At 52.7% G+C, this 18,921-nt stretch overlaps 1 protein-coding gene across 2 annotated transcripts in view; it reads right to left on the reverse strand.

The window, feature by feature from the left end:
* Positions 1-18,921, reverse strand: part of LOC100074104 (palmitoyltransferase ZDHHC11) — a 51,743-nt gene that overhangs the window by 21,944 nt on the left and 10,878 nt on the right. For both annotated transcript variants that reach the window (XM_029054111.2, XM_029054109.1), the window contains exons 2-4: positions 11,178-11,399; positions 2,761-2,939; positions 1,913-2,014 (exon numbers count right to left, since the gene is read on the reverse strand). In XM_029054111.2, the coding sequence (XP_028909944.1) occupies positions 1,913-2,014; positions 2,761-2,939; positions 11,178-11,399 (503 nt within the window). The remainder of the gene's footprint in view (positions 1-1,912; positions 2,015-2,760; positions 2,940-11,177; positions 11,400-18,921) is intronic.

Raw genomic sequence — 18,921 nt, forward strand, 5'->3', positions numbered from 1 at the left:
GGGCTCTCTGCTGCTAGTCGGCCGTGTGACCTTGGGCAAGTCACTTAACTTCTCTGGGCCTCAGTTACCTCATCTGTCGAATGGGGATTAAAACCGCGAGCCCCACGAGGGACCAACTGATCACCTTGTATCCCCCAGCGCTTAGAACGGTGCTTTGCACGCAGTGAGCGCTTAACAAATACCACGGTTTTATCCCGAGCTCTGCTATTTGTCCGTGTGAACTTGGACAAGTCACTTCACTTCTCTGGGCCTCGGTTACCTCATCTGGAAAATGGGGATTGCGACTGGGAGCCCCGTGAGGGACAGGGTGTCCGACCGATCAGCTTGAATCTACCCCAGCGCTTTAGGACGGAGCCTGAGGGCGTCGACCGGATCCAGCTTGCTCCTTCTGGGTCGAGACCATTCAAGGCCACGGGGTTCCGGATTGATATAAATTGATATGAATGGTTTTATTTCCGCACCTGCCTCCCCCCGCAGACTGTAACCTCCCTGTGGGCCGGGATCACACTACCAAATCTGCCGTACGGCGCTTCCCCAAGAGCTCTGCACACGGTAGACGCTCAATAAATTACTACTGACTGGGTGATCGGTAGTAAAAGTGTCGATCCGGGTGGATCTGAGACAGATTCTCCCAGAAATTAGAAGACGAAAAAGAAAATCTTCAAGGCCCGGGAACTCAGAACTTCCTCCTGCTAGGTTGTCGGCTCCTTGAGCTAGACTGTGGGCAGGGAATGTGTTTACCAACTCTTTTATATTATTATATCATACTCTCCCAAACACTCAATAGACCGCTCCGCACACAATCAGCGCACGATAAATACGATTGATTGATTTAGGGCAGGGATCGCACTTATTAAGTCTTTCGCATTACCCCAAACGCTTAATCCAGGGCTTCGCACCCTGAAAATAATCGATGGATGGTATTTATTACGTGTCTACTACATGCAGAGCACTGTTCTAAGCACTTGGAAGAGTATACTACAACAGAGTCTGTAGACACTCCCTGCCCGCAGTGAGCTTGCAGTCTAGAGTTAAATCAATACATAGTCACAGAGCCGCCACGTGGGACAACCTGAACACCTTGTATCTTCCCCGGCGCTTAGAACAGTGCTTTGCACATAGTAAGCGCTTAACAAATACCATTCTATTTAATAAATATCATGTAAACCACAAGTATTGTATCCACGCAATAAATATAAAACCCATAATAAAAGATCAAACAACACATACAATTATTCGGGCAAATATAACCGACTCATTAAATAGAACGGATGGATCGACTGAGAGAGGAGGGGAGCGGGAAAGCCTGCTTTTCAGACGGAGGGCGCGAGGTCCTTTGCGGACCCCCTCCACCTCCCCCCGTTCTTTCGTTCGATCCTATTTATCGAGCGCTTACTGTGTGCAGAGCGCCGTACCGAGCGGCTGGAAAGTACAATGCAGCAATAAAGAGAGACGATCCCTGCCCACACCGGGCTCACGGTCTAGAGCCGGGGAGGCCGACGTCAAAACGAGCGAACGGGCATCAGTGTAAATAAACAGAATTATGGATAAGTACGTCTATACGTAAGTGCTGCGGGGTCGGGGGGGAAGAGCAAAGGGAGAGAGTGGAGGTGAGAGAGGAAATCCCGGGCAGCGGAGCGAAAAATCGGGAAGCAGCGTGGCTCAGTGGAAAGAGCCCGGGCTTCGGAGTCGGAGGTCACGGGTTCGACTCCCGGCTCTGCCACTCGTCAGCTGTGTGACTGTGGGCGAGTCCCTTCGCTTCTCTGGGCCTCGGTCACCTCATCCGTAAAATGGGGATTGACCGTGAGCCTCACGTGGGACGACCCGATGATCCTGTATCTCCCCCAGTGCTTAGCACAGTGCTCTGCACATAGTAAGCGCTGAACAAATACCAAAATAAAACCGGACTCACCAATAGTTGCGACTTCCCACGCAGTTGTTGAGCCACTTGCAGTGGTGGTCGAACTCGGCGATGCATTTGTTGCAGGTGCTGCAGTGTTTCGCTTTGGGTCCCCTGGCGGGGACAAGGAGAGGAAGAGGAGGTCGGTCAGTCTGTCGCTTGGGCAAGCCCCACCCCAGCCCCCGGCCGGGGCGTGAGGCCGGACCCTGGCGTGGGAGTCGGGGAGGCTGGCAGGCCTTCCGGCTGAGTTGGGCCGCAGTAAATGGGATTTCTTGAGAGTTTACTGCGGGCAGAGGACTGTACTAAGCGCTGGGGAGACGACAACGTAGCAATCTAACGGACACGCTCCCCGCCCACTGGCGGACTCTGCCCTCACCGACTGCTTGGCCCCAGGAGCGAGGCGTCCAAGGCCTTAATAATCGGGGCATTTATCCACTGGGGCACTGGGACGAGAAGCAGCACGGCGCAGTGGACGGAGCACGGCCCTGGGAGTCAGAAGGTCACGGGTTCTGATCCCGGATCTGCCACAGATCCGCTCCGTGACCTTGGGCGAGTTTTGCCGGGCCTCGGTTCCCTCATCTGGAAAGAGGGGACCGAGACCGGGAGCCCCACGTGGGACGGGGACCGTGTCCAACGCGGTTCGCCGCTCTCCACCCCGGCTCTCAGTACAGTGTCTGGCACGTAGTAAGCGCTCAACGTATACCATCGTTATCGTTATTATTACGACATCATCGGATCAGATGCGCTTCCTGTCCCGCGTGGGGCTCGTGGGCCACGAGGGGACCCGGGGGCCGCCGAGGTGGGGGTGACGTGAGAAGGCCCAAGTTTGGAGACCCCCCTTTCGGGGCCCGCCAGCTTACACCGAGACTTCGCAAAGGTGACAGTATTGGTTCTGGATGGCGTGCTTGTGCTTGTTCCTGTCCAAGGCGGGCACGGGGTGACCGTAATTCTTCTTGCCGCGGACGTTCGGGTCGGCGGGGTCGATTGTCACGGCGGCCAGGTGGATGATGAAGTGAAACGCAAACACCGCGCCGATGATCTGAGGAGGGGTCAAGGAGACGGGGAGCCAGGGGTAACGGCGATAATAATAACAGTGATAATGACGATGGGATTTGTGAGAAGCGGCGTGGCTCGGTGGAAAGAGCACGGGCTTGGGAGTCACGGGTCATGGGTTCGAATGCCGGCTCCGCCACTTGTCGGCTCTGTGGCTGTGGGCGGGTCACTTCACTTCTCTGGGCCTCGGTTAGCTCAACTGTAAAATGGGGATTAAGACGGTGAGCCCCACGTGGGACAACCTGATTCCCTTGTGTCTACCCCAGCGCTTAGAACAGTGCTCCGCACGTAGTAAGCGCTTAACAAATACCAACATTATTATTATTATTATTAAGCGCTTACTACGGGCCGAGCCCCGTTCTAATCACCGGAGTAGGAAGCAGCGTGGCTTAGTGGCAAGAGCCCGGGCTTGGGAGTCAGAGGTCGTGGGTTCTAATCCCGACTCCGCCACTTGTCTGCTGTGTGACCTCGGGCAAGTCACTTCACTTCTCTGGGCCTCAGTTCCCTCCCCTGTAAAATGGGGATGAAGACTGTGAGCCTCACGTGAGACAATCCGATTACCCTGTATCTACCCCAGCGCTTAGAACGGTGCTCTGCACATAGTAAGCGCTTAACAAATACCGTAATTATTACTATTATCGTTACCCGTTAATCAGGTCGGACAGTCCCCGTCCCACACGGGGCTCCCGCTCTTGAGCCCCATTTCGTCGAGGCCCAGAGAAGTGAGGCGAATTGCCCGAGGTCACACGGAGTTGACGAGCGGCAGAGCCGGGATTAGAACCCATGACCTTCTGACTCCCAGCCCCGTGCTCGATCCGCTACGGCTTGCAGTTTCCCCTCTGCCATGCCGCTTCCCATTATCCTTCTGATAAGGAAGGAATTCCAAATGTACTGTTTTGCCGGTCCTGGGGTCCAAACTCCACTGGAATTATTTGGCACACGGTCTTAATGGACCCAAAAAATAGCAGCCACTCCAAACCAAGGCCAGGCAATAGCTGCCGTCCCGTGTTTTCCGTTGGTTACCGGGGCATCACCGAACAACAGTCCAGAGAGAAAGAAAAACTTGCTAATGCAGCCGGGGCCGGTGGGGGGGGGGCCGGACAACGCAAAGGTGTGTTTTCTTGACCACGGGCAGGAAATCACATTGTGCAACTGAGGTCTTCCTCAATCCGGGACCAAGGTGACCTCACCAGCCCCTGAAAGATCACTACGGAGCCGGCGGAGGGAGGGAATGATAATGTTGGTATCTGTTAAGCGCTTACTAGGCGCAGAGCACCGTTCTAAGCGCTGGGGGGGATACAGGGTCATCAGGTCGTCCCACGTGAGGCTCACGGTTAATCCCCATTTTACGGATGAGGGAACTGAGGCCCAGAGAGGTGAAGTGACCTGCCCACGGTCACACAGCTGACAAGTGGCAGAGAAGAGGAGAGGGGGCACCGCCGTCACCCCATTTGGAAGAGAAGCAGCGTGGCTCAGTGGAAAGAGCCCGGGCTTGGGAGTCAGAGGAGGTGGGATCTAATTCCCGGCTCCGCCACTTGTTGCTGTGCGATCTTGAGCAAGCCGCTTAATAATAATAATAATAATAATGATAATGTTGGCATTTGTTAAGCGCTTACTATGTGCAGAGCACTGTTCTAAGCGCTACGGTAGATACGGGGTAATCACGTTGTCCCCCGTGGGGCTCACAATGAATCCCCGTTTTACAGACGAGGGAACTGGGGCACAGAGAAGTGAAGTGACTTGCCCACAGTCACACAGCTGACAAATGGCAGAAGCGGGGATAACTTCTCCGTGCCTCAGTTACCTCATCTGTAAAATGGGGAGTAAGAGGATGAGCCCCATATGGGACAACCTGATTACCTTGTATCTACCCCAGCGCTTGGAACAGTGCTCGGCACATAGTAAGCTCTTAAATAACGTTATTATTATTACTAAGAGAGGCTGAGGCTAAATGGAGAAGCAGCGTGGCTGAGGGGCAAGAGCACGGGTTCGGGAGTCAGAGGGTGTGGGTTCTAATCCCAGCTCCGCCACTTGACTGCTGTGTGAAACTTGGGCAAGTCACTTTACTTCCCTCAGTCACCTCATCTGTAAAATGGGGATTAAGCCTGCGAGCCCCACGTAGCACAGGGACGGTCCGACCCGATTTGCCTGAATCCACCCCGGAGCTTAGAACGGTGCCTGGCACACAGTAAGCGCTTAAAAAAACACCACGGTTATTATTATTATCTTCCCTCCCTGGAGAAGACTGGGGGAGTTAAAACCCCAAAACCTCCTCCCACACTGGGGTGGTGGCGGCCACCGGTCGGAGTTTATGATCTACTGAGGAGGACTGTGGGTATTTCTCCGCCCTCATTAAGAGAGGACAGAACTTGATTTCCTTGCACTTCTTACCGGAAAAATGAGGTTAACTACAAGGTTAAATTCCCAACGCTTTGGCTCTCACCACCTGAGTAGGGGTGGAGAGTCCCTTTCTGCAAACTCGGACACATAATAACAATAATGTTGGTATTTGTTAAGCGCTTACTAGGTGCAGAGCACTCTTCTAAGCGCTGGGGTAGACACAGGGGAATCGGATTGTCCCACGTGGGGCTCACGGTCTCAATCCCCATTTTACAGATGAGGTAAGTGAGGCCCAGAGAAGTGAAGCGACTCGCCCACGGTCACACAGCTGACAAGTGGCAGAGCCGGGATTCGAACCCATGACCTCTGACTCCAAAGCCCGTGCTCTTTCCACTGAGCCACGCTGCTTCTCCATGCGACCCCCCCCCCCCCAACGTCGACACTTCTCAAATGGGGCCCTCACAAAGCGTAGAACGTACGCCAGTGGACCTCCAAACGCCTCGACGTATTCTCTTGGGAAAGTAAGCTGGTTGCACCAGGTATTCAGTTTTGTGTGAGTGAGTTTAAAATAAACACCTTTTTAATACTCTGATGTATTTTACTGGCAGGAATACCAGATCTTCTGGAAATTCAGCCAGGATCGTGGAGCTATTTGAACACTCAATTAGAGCCTATCGGATAAGGACACTAAATCATAATGGAGCAGCTAAACTCTGTTCTATTTTCAGATCCAATCCTAGTCCGTAGCCTCCCGAATAATGGCCTCTGCAGCAGAAGAGTTGAGGCCAGAAGTAGCTGTCGCCTCCGAGTTTCTTTACGGAAGGAAGGGTAGTTTCAAGAACTCGGAGTCTCAGTCATCAGGGCGCTGTGAGAATAGTGGACAGACCCCTTCCTACTTCCTAGCAACAATCCCTTGTTGAGTAAATAAATAGTGAATAAATTACTCCCCGATTGACACACTCCCTTTCATAACTCTGTTAACCTTTCCCCCGTCCTCTTTCGGAGGGAGCGAATGTTCCCGTTGAACTAGAGAGGAAAAAAAAGAAACTAATGCCTTATCAATCAAACTTCTGAAGGGCAGATTTCTCCTCAGCCCCAGAGCTGAGAACGCAATCGACGTTTGACGCTTATAGTTTAACGCTTATAGTTCGGCACCTCTCCGCGAGGCCTTTTCTTTACCTGAGGCTAAGACCACAGTCCCTGTAGAGGGGCGATTCAGAAACGTGAAATAAAATAACATCACTCCGCCACTCTTACACCCATTTCGTTTCACTACATAAAGCAGGGTGGCAGGGAGAGCACGGAGTTAGCGAGGCTCATGTTAACAAGCAGCGTTAACATGCCTCTTTAGGAGAAGCAGCGCGGCTCAGTGGAAAGAGCCCGGGCTTCGGAGTCGGAGGTCATGAGTTCGACTCCCGGCTCTGCCACTTGTCAGCTGGGTGACCGTGGGCGAGTCGCTTCACTTCTCCGGGCCTCAGTTCCCTCATCTGTTAAATGGGGATTATAAGTGTAGGAGCCCCACGTGGGACAACCTGATGACCCTGTATCTCCCCCGGCGCTTAGAACGGTGCTCGGCACCTAGTAAGCGCTTAACGAATACCAACATTATTATTATTAACAAGCAGAACTATTTCTTAGGGCTGTACTTGCTAGAGGATCTGCGCTAACAGGTGGGCCTCCCAAACTGCTGATAACCTGACTCCTGCCATAGTTTTGCAAAGGAATAATGCTGCTAGGTTTCTGTGCCAAACAATAGCAATACTAATCGTAGTATTCATTAAGTGCTTACTGTGTGTCAGGCACTGTTCTAAGCGCTGGGGCAGATACAAGGTTATTGGGTTGGACAAAATAATGCTGGTATTTGTTAAAGCGCTTACTATGTGCAGGGCACTGTTCTAAGCGCTGAGGTAGATACAGGGTAATCAAGTTGTCCCACGTGAGGCTCACAGTTAGTTCCCATTTTACCGATGAGGGAACTGAGGCCCAGAGAAGTTGTGACATGCCCACAGTCACACAGCTGACAAGTGGCGGAGCCAGGATTCGAACTCATGACCTCCGACTCCCAAGCCCGGGCTCTTTCCACCGAGCCACGTTGCTTCCTCGTCACTGCCGTAATCCCTACATTACAAATGCGGAAACTGAAGCACAGAGATATTAAGGGACTTGTCCAAAGTCACCCAGCAGACGAGTGGCGGCGCTGGGATTAGAACCCAGGACCTTCTGACTCCCAGGCCCGGGCTCTATCCACTAGGCCATGCTGCTTCTCAACATATCCTTCTCACAGATGGTCCCTGTTGCCAGCCACTGCTCGAGACAGACAGCTGGGAGGAAGTTTTGTTGCCCCCAATTCTTTACTATTGTTTATAATTAAGAAGCAGCTCGGTCTAGTGGATATTAAGTGCTTAACAAACACCATAAAAATAATTATAATAATATTTGTTAAGCACTTTCTGCGCGTTGATCACTGGGCTAAGCTCTGGAGATCCAAGATAATCCGATCGGCCCAGGCCCCTGATCTGAACAGGTCTCGGAGTCTAAACGGGAGGGAGAACAAGTATTTAATCCCCATTTTGCCGATGAGGAAACTGAGAAACGGAGAAATTAAGTAACGTTTTTCAAAGTGCCACAGCAGTCAAGAGTCAGAGTAGAAATTACAACCTGGGTCTCCTGGGTTTCAGGCCTGTGCCTCATCATCATTATTATTATTATACTCGTTCAGCTCTTACTATTTGCCAGGCACTGCACTAAACAATGAGGTAGCGTGGCTCAGTGGAAAGAGCCCGGGCTTTGGAGTCAGAGGTCATGGGTTCGAATCCCGGCTCTGCCACTTGGCAGCTGACTGTGGGCAAGTCACTTCACTTCTCTGGGCCTCTGTTCTCTCATCTGTAAAATGGGGATTAAGACTGTGAGCCCCACGTGGGACCACCTGACTCCCCCGTGTCTACCCCAGCGCTTAGAACAGTGCTCTGCACATAGTAAGCGCTTAACAGATCCCCAAATTATTATATCAGCTGATCGGGTTATACACAATCCCTGTCCCACATGGGGCTCAAATTCGTAATCCCCATTCTCCAGATGAGGGAACTGCGGCACAGAGAAGCGAGGTGACTTGTCCGAGGCCGCGCGGCAGACAAGCGGCATAGCCGGCGTTAGAACCCAATACCTTCTGCCTCTCCCTCTAGACTGTAAGCTCATTATGGGCAGGGAACGAACGTGTCTGCTAATTCTGTTGCGTTGTTCTCTCCCAAACAATTAGTACAGAGCTCTCTGCACTGTGTATTTATAATAATAATAATAATAATGTTGGTATTTGTCAAGCCCTGTTCTAAGCACTGCGGGAGACAAAGGGTCATCGGGTTGTCCCATGTGAGGCTCACAGTCTTCGTCCCCCTTTTACAGATGAGGTCACTGAGGCCCAGAGACATTAAGTGACTAGCCCACCGTCACACAGCTGACAAGTGGCAGAGCCGGCATTCGAACCCATGACCTCCGACTCCCAAGCCCGGGGTCTTTCCATTGAGCCAGGCTGCTTCCAAATAATCGGTGCGTCATTTGCACTGGTGTCCGTCTTCCCCCCCGGCTTCTAGACGGTGAGCTCGCTGTGGGCGGGGAATGTCACTATTGTTATAGTGTACTTTCCCAACCGCTGAGTCCAGCGCTCTGCACACAGTAAGGGCTCAATAAATACGATCGAATGAACGAATGAATGAAAGGCACAGCTTGGGACAGACTTTCTGCCGCCCCTGAGAGCTGGCGGCCAGGAGGGGTGAAGCCCGGACAGGCTTTTGCGCTGCCAAGGTCCAGCGCGCTTAGTACAGTGGCTGGCACATAGTAAGCGCTTAACAGATACCACGATTATCCATCTGGAGGATCTTTTGGATCAAGGCTGAAACAACCCTGGGGCCCTCCAGTGGACAGAAATCATTTAATGAGAGAAGCAGCTTTGCCAGCCCTGATTTTCCGCAGGACGATGCCAAGCGGGGTGGAGAGAGGGGGACACGTCAGTGACACTCAGGGTAGACTCAAGGTGGGCAACGGCAGCATCTCTGTCCTCGGAAGCCCCTGCTCTGCGCAGCTCAGACCGAAGCAACGTGGCCTCGTGGGTAGAGCCCGGGCCCGGGAGTCAGAAGGACCTGGGTTCTAATCCCGGCTCCGCCGCTTGTCTGCCGGGTGACTTGGGACGAGTCACTTCATACCTCTGTGCTTCCGCTTCCGCATTTGTAAAGTGGGGATTAATAATAACGTTGGTATTTGTGAAGCGCTTACTACGTGCCAAGCACTGTTCTAAGCGCTGGGGGAGATACAGGGTCGTCGGGTCGCCCCACGTGAGGCTCACGGTTAATCCCCATTTTCCCAGACGAGGGAACTGAGGCCCAGAGAAGCGAAGTGACTGGCCCACAGCCACCCAGCTGACAAGTGGCAGAGCCGGGAGTCGAACTCATGACCTCTGACTCCGCAGCCCGGGCTCTTTTCCACTGAGGGGACCTGGGATTGTAAAGTAGGGATTAAGTAGGGGAGAAGACCCGGGTTCTAATCCCGGCTCCGCCGCCTGTCTGCTGTGTGACCTCTGGGCGAGACGCCTCACTTCCCAAGCACTTAGTAAGTGCTCGATAAATACCACTGATGGATTGATCCTCTGGGCATCATCTGTAAAATGGAGATGAAGAATGTGAGCCCCACATGGGACGGGGACTGTGTCCAGCCTGCTTCCTTCGTATCTACTCCGGCGCTTAGAACGGGGCCTGGCACAGAGGAAGCGCTTAACAAATATCATTAAACAAACAAAAAAAGAGCAACAAAAATTCCCTGACTTTTTAGAAGAATGATCTGGGCAACGGGGTGAGGCGTGGATCCGAGGGGGAGAGGCTGGAAGCAGGGAAACCGGTGAGGAGCCATGATATAATAATAATAACAATAATCATGATGATGATGATGACGTTCTTAAGTTCTGGGTTCTAATCTTGGTTCTGCAACTTGTCTGCTGTGTGACCTAGGGGAAGTCACGTAACTTCTCCGTGCCTCAGTTCCCTCGCCTGTAAAATGGGATTAAGACTGTGAGCCCTACTGTGGGACAGAGACTGTGCCCAGTCAGATGATCTCGTCTGTCCCTCAGTGCTTAAAACGGCGCTTGACACAAAGTAAGCACTTGGCAAATACCATCACCGTTATTATAATTACTACTTGGCTGGGCCTCAGTTAGCTCATCTGTAAAGTGGGGATTGAGACTGTGAGCCCGGCATGAGAAAGGGACCGTGTCCTACCCGTTTACCTTGTAATAATAATAATGATGTTGGTATCTGTTAAGCGCTTACTATGTGCAGAGCACCGTTCTAAGCGCTGGGGGAGATACAGGGTCATCAGTTGGCCCACGTGAGGCTCACGGTTAATCCCCATTTTCCAGATGAGGTAACTGCGGCCCAGAGAAGTGAAGTGACTTGCCCACCGTCACACAGCTGACAGGTGGCGGAGCCGGGAGTCGAACCCATGACCCCTGACTCCGAAGCCCAGGCTCTTTCCACTGAGCCACGTCGTATCTACCCCGGTTCTTAGGCCAGTCCCTGGCACATAGTAAGGACTTAACAAAGGCCGTTGAAAAAGTCACTTCACTTTGCTGTGCCTCAGTTACCCCCTCTGTAAAATGGGGATCGAGACCGTGAGCCCCACATGGGACGGGGACCGTGTCCAACCCGGTTTTCTTGTATCCGCTCCGGTGCTTAGTACAGTGTCTGGCATGGAGTAAGCACTTAACAGATGCCACAGATATTATTGTTATGACTAAGTACTTGGGAGAGTACAGCAGAGCAATAAAGAGACACGTTCCCCACCCACAACGAGCTTCCAGTCGAGAGGACCGTCGGCGCCCGGGGATGTTCGCGAAGGATACGGCGTAGGCCCCGTGTTTCCAGGCGTACGGCAACAGGGGGATGTAGATGCCGAATCCCACCACGGCCATGTACGAGTAAACGGCCCACGCGATGCCCTGGAAGGAATGCAGGGGTAGAGACCATCCGTTCACTCGCGAGCCCTGGGGCGGGCAGACCGGCTCGCTCTTGTTCGGCTCCTCTTCCGGCTCCACCTGCCTTAAGCTTCTGCCGAAGCACTTCATCTGCGAGAAACGGAAGAGAATTTCATTCGTCCATCCGGCCGTAGCGACCGAGCCCTTCCCGTGCACTGTACTAAGCGCTTGGGAGGGGACGGCCCGACAGAAAACAGACGCGTTTCCTGCCCACGACGAGCTCGGAGTCTAGAGGGGCTGGGAGACGGACACTGATATAATAAATGATACGGACATAAGCGCTGCGGGGCTGGGAGGGGGATAGAACATCCATTCATTCATTCAAGAGCATTTATTGAGCGCTTACTATGTGCAGAGCACCGTACTAAGCGCTCGGAATGGACAAATGGGTGACAGATAGAGACAGTCCCTGCCCTTTGACGGGCTCACGGTCTGATCGGGGGAGACGGACGGACGAGAACGGAGGGGATAAAATCAGGGCGACGCAGGAGGGAGAGGGAGAAAAGGGAGGCGCAATCAGGGAAGGCCTCCTGGAGGAGATGCCCTCTCAGTAAAGCTTCGACGGGGGTGGAGAGTGTCCGTGGGATTTGAGGAGGGAGGGCGTTCCAGGCCAGAGGCGGGATGTGGGCAAGGGGTCGGCGGCCAGATAGGCGAGATGGAGGCCCAGGGAGAAGGTCATTCATTCATTCATTCATTCATTCATTCAAGAGCATTTATTGAGCGCTTACTATGTGCAGAGCACCGTACTAAGCACTCGGAATGGACAAATCGGTAACAGATACAGTCCCTGCCCTTTGACGGGCTCACGGTCTAATCGGGGGAGACGGACGGACGAGAACGGAGGGGATAAAATCAGGGCGACGCGGAAGGGAGAGGGAGGAAAGGGAGGCTTAGTCAGGGAAGGCCTCCTGGAGGAGATGCCCTCTCAGCAAAGCTTTGAAGTGGGGGGAGAGTGAGTGTCTGTGGGATTTGAGGAGGGAGGGCGTTGCAGGCCAGAGGCGGGACGTGGGCAAGGGGTCGGCGGCCAGATAGGCGAGGCGGAGGTCCAGGGAGAAGGTCGGCGTTAGAGGAGCGAAGCTGGGTTGTAGTAGGAGAGCAGCGAGGTGAGGTAGGAGGGGGCGAGGGGATGGACCGCTTTAAAGCCAATGGTGAAATGGCGGGGAGTTTCTGTTTGCTGTTGAATTTGTCGTTTCCTAATTTTCAAAAACCTACCAGACCCAGAATACCCTCCGGGTATTATCCGTCAGAGCGGCAAGGAGGAAGTGGTACATTTAGAGAGAGAACAATTTCAGGCCCTTCTATCTAAACTTGGCTGCGATTTCCTTAACGTCCCAGGCTGAGAAACGCAAGGGCATTCGGTCCCCCGGAAGCCTCCCTCGCAGAAAGCGGTGCAAGGGATAGCGCAAGAAGGAGTGCGGTCTCTGGGTTCTATTCCCAGCTCTGCCACGTGTCTGCTGCGCGACCTCAGGCAAGTCGCTTCGCTTCTCCAGGTCCCGGTCTGGGAGTCCCCGAGGACCTGGGTTCTAGTCCCGGCTCTGCCACGTGTCTGCTGTGTGACCTCAGGCAAGTCGCTTCACTTCTCGGTGCCTCAGTTACCTCATCCGAGAAGCAGCGGGGCTCAGTGGCAGGAGCCTGGGCTTGGGAGTCACAGGTGGTGGGTTCTAATCCCGGCTCCGCCACCGATGAGCGGTGTGGCCTTGGGCAAGTCGCTTGACTTCTCTGTGCCCTCAGGTCCCTCATCTGTAAAATGGGGATTAAGACCGCGAGCCCCACGTGGGACAGCCTGATGACCTTGTATCTCCCCCAGCGCTTAGAACAGTGCTGGGCACATAGTGAGCGCTTCACAGACACCGTCATTATTACCTGTAAAATGGGGCTTGAGACCGCGAGTCTCTTACGGGACAAGGACGGTGTCCAATCTGACTAGCTTGTATCTACCCCAGCGCTTAGTACGGTGCCCGGCACACAGGAAGGGCCTAACAGATGCCATAAAAAAATAGTTGTCTAGAAAAGAGATACTCTTTTCGGCATCTCTCCCAGACAAACGATCTCCACCTCCAAATATAAAATACCAAGCTCAAGATACAAGACAATCAGGTCCCACTTGGGGCTCACAGTCAACGCGGGTGGGGAAACAGGTACTGAGTTCCCACTTTGCTGATGAGGGAACTGAGGCACAGAGAAGTTAAATGACTCGCCCGCAGTCACCCAGCTGCCAAGGGGCAGAGCCGGGATTCGAACCCATGACCTCTGCCTCCCAAGCCCAGGCTCTTTCCACTGAGCCACGCTGTTTAACAAATACCGCTGAAAAAAACCCCCCAAAACGATGGGGGCTTAGGTCGTCTCGGGTCAGTTTAGGAAAGTGATTTTGGGTTGGGATTTGGAATAGCCACCGAAAAAGCAATTCATCCAACCAGTTTCTGTACTATAACTAGAACAGTTTTCTAGTACAGAAAATGAAACCCTTGAAGCAGGGGAATTTTTGTGACATCTGGTAATTCCCTCTTTGAAAATTCAGAAGTTATTAACATAAAAGATCTCCTTTTTGGGACTAAAGCTTTAAATGGTCCTGTTGGTCATTTTTTGGTCATTGAGAAGCAGCGCGGCTCAGTGGAAAGAGCCCGGGCCTGGGAGTCCGAGGTCGTGGGTTCTAATCCCGGCTCCGCCACTTGTCAGCGGTGTGACCTTGGGCAAGTCACTTCATTTCTCTGGACCTCAGTTTCCTCGTCTGTAAAATGGGGATTAAGACTGTGAGCCCCACGTGGGACAACCTGATGACCTTGTATCTATCTCGGTGCTTAGAACAGTGCTTGGCACCCAGTAAGCCCTCAACAAATATCATTATTTTTTTTCATTATTCATATTTTTCTGCACCCAACCCTGCTCTGGCACACATTTCCATTTCACAGCGTGCCCCGCAGTGCTTACTTATATTAATATCGGTCTCCCCTTCTAGACCTTAGGTTCACTGTGGGCAGGGAACACGACCACCAACTCTCTCATATCGTACCCTCCCAAGAGCTTAGTACAGTGCTCTGCACACGGTGCTGCACATACGTGAGTTGTCGATCGAGGCGTGACGTCGGGAGGCTTCCCGGCCTCTGCCTCGGCCTGACTGCACCGCACCGTTCTACGCTTTGTGTTTCTTTGTGATTCTCACAACTTCACAGTGTTTTGCTGGAGTAAAATAATGTGCTCTGATAGACTTCTGAGCTATGTCGAGACTAAAAGGAATGTTCTGCCGGTGTTTGTTTTAGTGGCATTTGGTAAGTGCTTACTGTACGCGAGGCACTGTGCTAAGCCCTGGGGTAGTTACAGGGTAATCAGGTCGGACACAGTCCCCGTCCCACGTGGGGCTCACGGTCTTAATCCCCATTTTAAAGATGAGGTGACGGAGGCCCAGAGACGTGAAGTCCCTCGCCCGAGGTCACTCGGCAGACGAGGACGAGAACCCAGGTCTTTCTGACTCCCACGCCTGTGCCCTATCGATTAGGCCACACTGCTTTAACAGTAATATAGGAGGCTTTGAATTAAAATAATAATAATGTTGGTATTTGCTAACTGCTCTAAGCGCTGGGGTAGTTACAGGGTAATCAGGTCGTCCCACGTGAGGCTCGCAGACTTAATCCCCATTTTCCAGATGAGGTAACTGAGGCACAGAGAAGCGAAGTGACTCGCCCACAGACACACAGCTGACAGGCGGCAGAGCCGGCATTCGAACCCATGACCTCTGACTCCCAAGCCCGGGCTCTTTCCACTGAGCCACGTTGCTTCTCATTATCTATCCCCTGACCAATTAACTGCTATCGAATCAGTGGCTACTGCAATACGACTTTCCCAACACGGCAGGTTCTCCAAGAATCGACATATCCAGAGCATTCATTCAACGCCTACTCCGTGCCGAGCCCTGTACTAAGCACTCGGGAGAGTACGGCCGACTTGGAAGACCGCAACTTCCTCGTTACAGGAAAACACCCTAAATTTCCAAACAACGGTTTACGCTTCCTCTTGCCCCAAGACAGAGTCGAATGCGTACGAAAATGAAGCTCCTCTCTTCTGGACCTTAACACTTGGGGTTGTTAGGCTCCTCGTGGCCCGGAGTTGCTTCTGATGCTTCTGCCAGCCTTTCCCAAATACTTAACACGGCGCGAGCAGCGGATCTTAGAAGAGCCCGGGCCAAGGAGTCAGAGGACCTGAGTTCTAATCCGGTTCTGTCACTTGCTGCTGTGTGACATGGAGCAGGTCCCTAGAGCACAGGTCCGGGAGTCAGAAGGATCTGGATTCTCATCTCGGTTCCGCCGAAGCACGTGGCTTCGGCCAGTCACTTCGCTTCTCTGTGCCTCAGTGACCTCATCTGCAAAATGGGGACTAATAATGATAATTACGCTGGTATTTGTTAAGCGCTTACTATGTGCAGAGCACCTGTTCTAAGCGCCGGGGGAGATACAGGGTCATCAGGTCGTCCCACGTGAGGCTCACAGTTAATCCCCATTTTACAGATGAGGGAACTGAGGCACAGAGAAGCGAAGTGACTTGCCCACGGTCACGCAGCTGACAAGTGGCAGAGCTGGGATTCGAACTCATGACCTCTGACTCCCAAGCCCAGGCTCTTTCCACTGCGCCACGCTGCCTCTCTAAGTCTCTAAGATTAAGATCGTCAGCCCCTTGCGGGACAGGGACCGTGTCCAACCCCATTTGCTTGTATCCATCTCAGGACATATTGCAGCGCCTGGCACTTGGTGTTTAACAAAGACCGTAAAGGAAAAGAAAAACCCAAAAACCCCCACAACCTCTCCGGGTTGCAGTTTCCTCATCTGAAAAATGGAGATTCCCTTCCCACTTTGATTGTGTCTTTATGGACAGGAACCGGGTCCACCCCATTATTTTGGCATTTGTTAAGCGCTTACTAGGTGCCGAGCACCGTTCTAAGCGCCGGGGGAGATACAGGGTCATCGGGTTGTCCCACGTGGGGCTCACACACTTTCAATCCCCATTTTACAGACGAGGGAACTGAGGCACAGAGAAGTGAAGCGACTCGCCCACGGTCACCCAGCTGACAAGTGGCAGAGCCGGGAGTCGAACTCATGACCTCCGACTCCGAAGCCCGGGCTCTCTCCACTGAGCCGCGCCGCTTCTTATCTACTCCCGGCATTTAGTACGGTGCTTGACACATATTAAGTGCTTAATAAACACCGTTATCGTTACAATTTTTGTGGATCTACTGCTTAGCCAATATCACCATTCCTCCTTCCCCACTCTAGGGAACCCCCTGAAACAACAGGCCAGGGGACAGTTGACCCAGCGCGGAACGGGAGAACGAAATGGAGTCACAACAGACCGACAAATCTCCTCCGGGCTTTGGTTTGGGGAACTGGTCTCATTCTCACCTTTCGAGCCTAGAAATAGGAAGGGAAATACATTGAGGGATCTCTGCCTCAGTCAAAAGGACAATCAGAATAACTCCTTCGGCTGTCGGCCGACACTTCCGCCTCCGGCTCCGGGGTGAAATACGGAAATCGCGCTCGTGGGGAAGGTCTGTGAAAGCGGGACGGATGGAATAAAGCCGAGGAGAAGGACGGCTTGGCCGCCGTGAAAACAAAGGCAATCCCTAGTGTACATCTGCAGCACTAATAATAATAATAATAACGTCGGTATTTGTTAAGCGCTTACTATGTGCGGCGCACTCGCGGCTCAGTGGAAAGAGCCCGGGCTTGGGAGTCAGAGGTCATGGGTCCGACTCCCGGCTCTGCCACTTGGCAGCTTTGTGACTGTGGGCAGGTCACTTCACTTCTCTGGGCCTCAGTTCCCTCATCTGTAAAATGGGGATTAACTGTGAGCCTCACGTGGGACGACCTGATGACCCTCTATCTACCCCAGCGCTTAGAACAGTGCTCTGCACATAGTAAGCGCTTAACAAACATCAACATTATTATTATTATCACTGTTCTAAGCGCCGGGGAGGATACAAGGTGATAAGGTTGTCCCACGTGGGGCTCGCAGTCTTCATCCCCATTTTACAGGTGAGGTCACTGAGGCTCAGAGAAGTGAAGTGACTTGCCCAAAGTCACTTGCCCACACTACCGAGAAGCAGTGTGGCTTAGCGGAAAGAGCCTCGACCAGGGGGTCAGAAGGTCATGGGTTCTAAGCCCGGCTCCAGCGCTTGTCTGCTGCGTGACCTCGGGCAAGTCACCTCACTTCTCTGTGCCTCAGTTACCTCATCTGCCTAATGGGGATTACTCTTAATCCAACCTGATTAGCGGGTATCTACCCCAGCGCTTAGGAGAGTGCCCGGCATCTAATAAGCACTTCCCAGATACCACAAAAAGCCAGAAAACTGATCGTAAGCAAAGGCTTTCCTAGAGAAGGCCGAAGTGACAACAAGCAGGGTTTAATTTAACCTGGGAACCCAACTCCTAGTTCCCACTGACCTGCCGTTTTACAGGCTCTGAAAACCACCTCCTGAGGAAGAATGAAAGAAAAACCAGTCCCTCCGGCTCCAGAACCTGCTTGTCCCCAGAATTCCTCGGTGATTAGTTCTCATTTACCTAATTCAAAGCCCTGAGAGAGGATTATTTTGTTTCAACCACCTTGCCCGCGTAGATTTTCCTCTTTCCAAAAAGTTGAAAACCGTTTTCTCTCCTTACAAGCTTCCGCGCCCTGAATGCTAGACGCGGATCCTGAGCGATGAGGAATAAAATCATCCTTTAAAACCTTTTTATCTCATTCCGCGGTTGGGTCGCTTACCCCAGACAACGTCCTACCGAAGAGATCCCGACCAGGTCGGTGTCCGACGGAATGCTTCGGCGGTTGCTATAAACACACCGGTTCTTTGGGAATGAGTTTCGCCCACACCCGCACTAAATAAATAACGACTACCTCCCCCACTCCCTCCAAACTCCGTGTCACCGGTGATCGAACGAGAACGTCAGTCAGTCGATCGTATTTATTGAGCGCTTGCGGCCCGCGCTGTACTAAGCACTTGGGACAGGAATAATAGTCATAATCATGGTGCTTGTTAAGCACTTACCAAGTGCCAGGTCCTGTACTAAGCGCTGGGGTAGATGGAAGCAGGTGGGGTTGGACACAGTCCCTGTCCCACGTGGGGCTCACGGTCTTAATGATGCTGGTATTTGTTAAGCGCTTACTATGTGCAGAGCACCGTTCTAAGCGCTGAGGTAGATACAGGGCAATCAAGTCGTCCCACGTGAGGCTCACGGTTAACCCCCATTTTACAGACGAGGTCACTGAGGCACAGAGAAGTGACAAGGTCACGCAGCGGACAAGTGGAGGGGCCAGGATTAGAACCCATGGCCTTCTGACTCTCAGATCCACGCTCTATCCACTAGGCCACGCTGCTTCACCCGTCTTACGCTGTCGAGTCGTCCCCGACCTAAAGCGACGCCACGGACGCATCTCTCCGGGAACGCCCCAGCTCTCCGACTGCAATCGTTCTGGTAGCGTGAGCCCAACGTTTAGACCGGGAGCCCGTCACTGTCAGGGATCGTCTCTATCTGTTGCCGAATTGCACATTGCAGGCGTTTAGTACAGTGCTCTGCACAGCGCTCAATAAATACTATTGAGTGAATGAAGGAATGGATCCACAGAGTTTTCT

This window comes from Ornithorhynchus anatinus, chromosome X3 (assembly GCF_004115215.2).
Source record: "Ornithorhynchus anatinus isolate Pmale09 chromosome X3, mOrnAna1.pri.v4, whole genome shotgun sequence".
NCBI lineage: Eukaryota > Metazoa > Chordata > Mammalia > Monotremata > Ornithorhynchidae > Ornithorhynchus > Ornithorhynchus anatinus.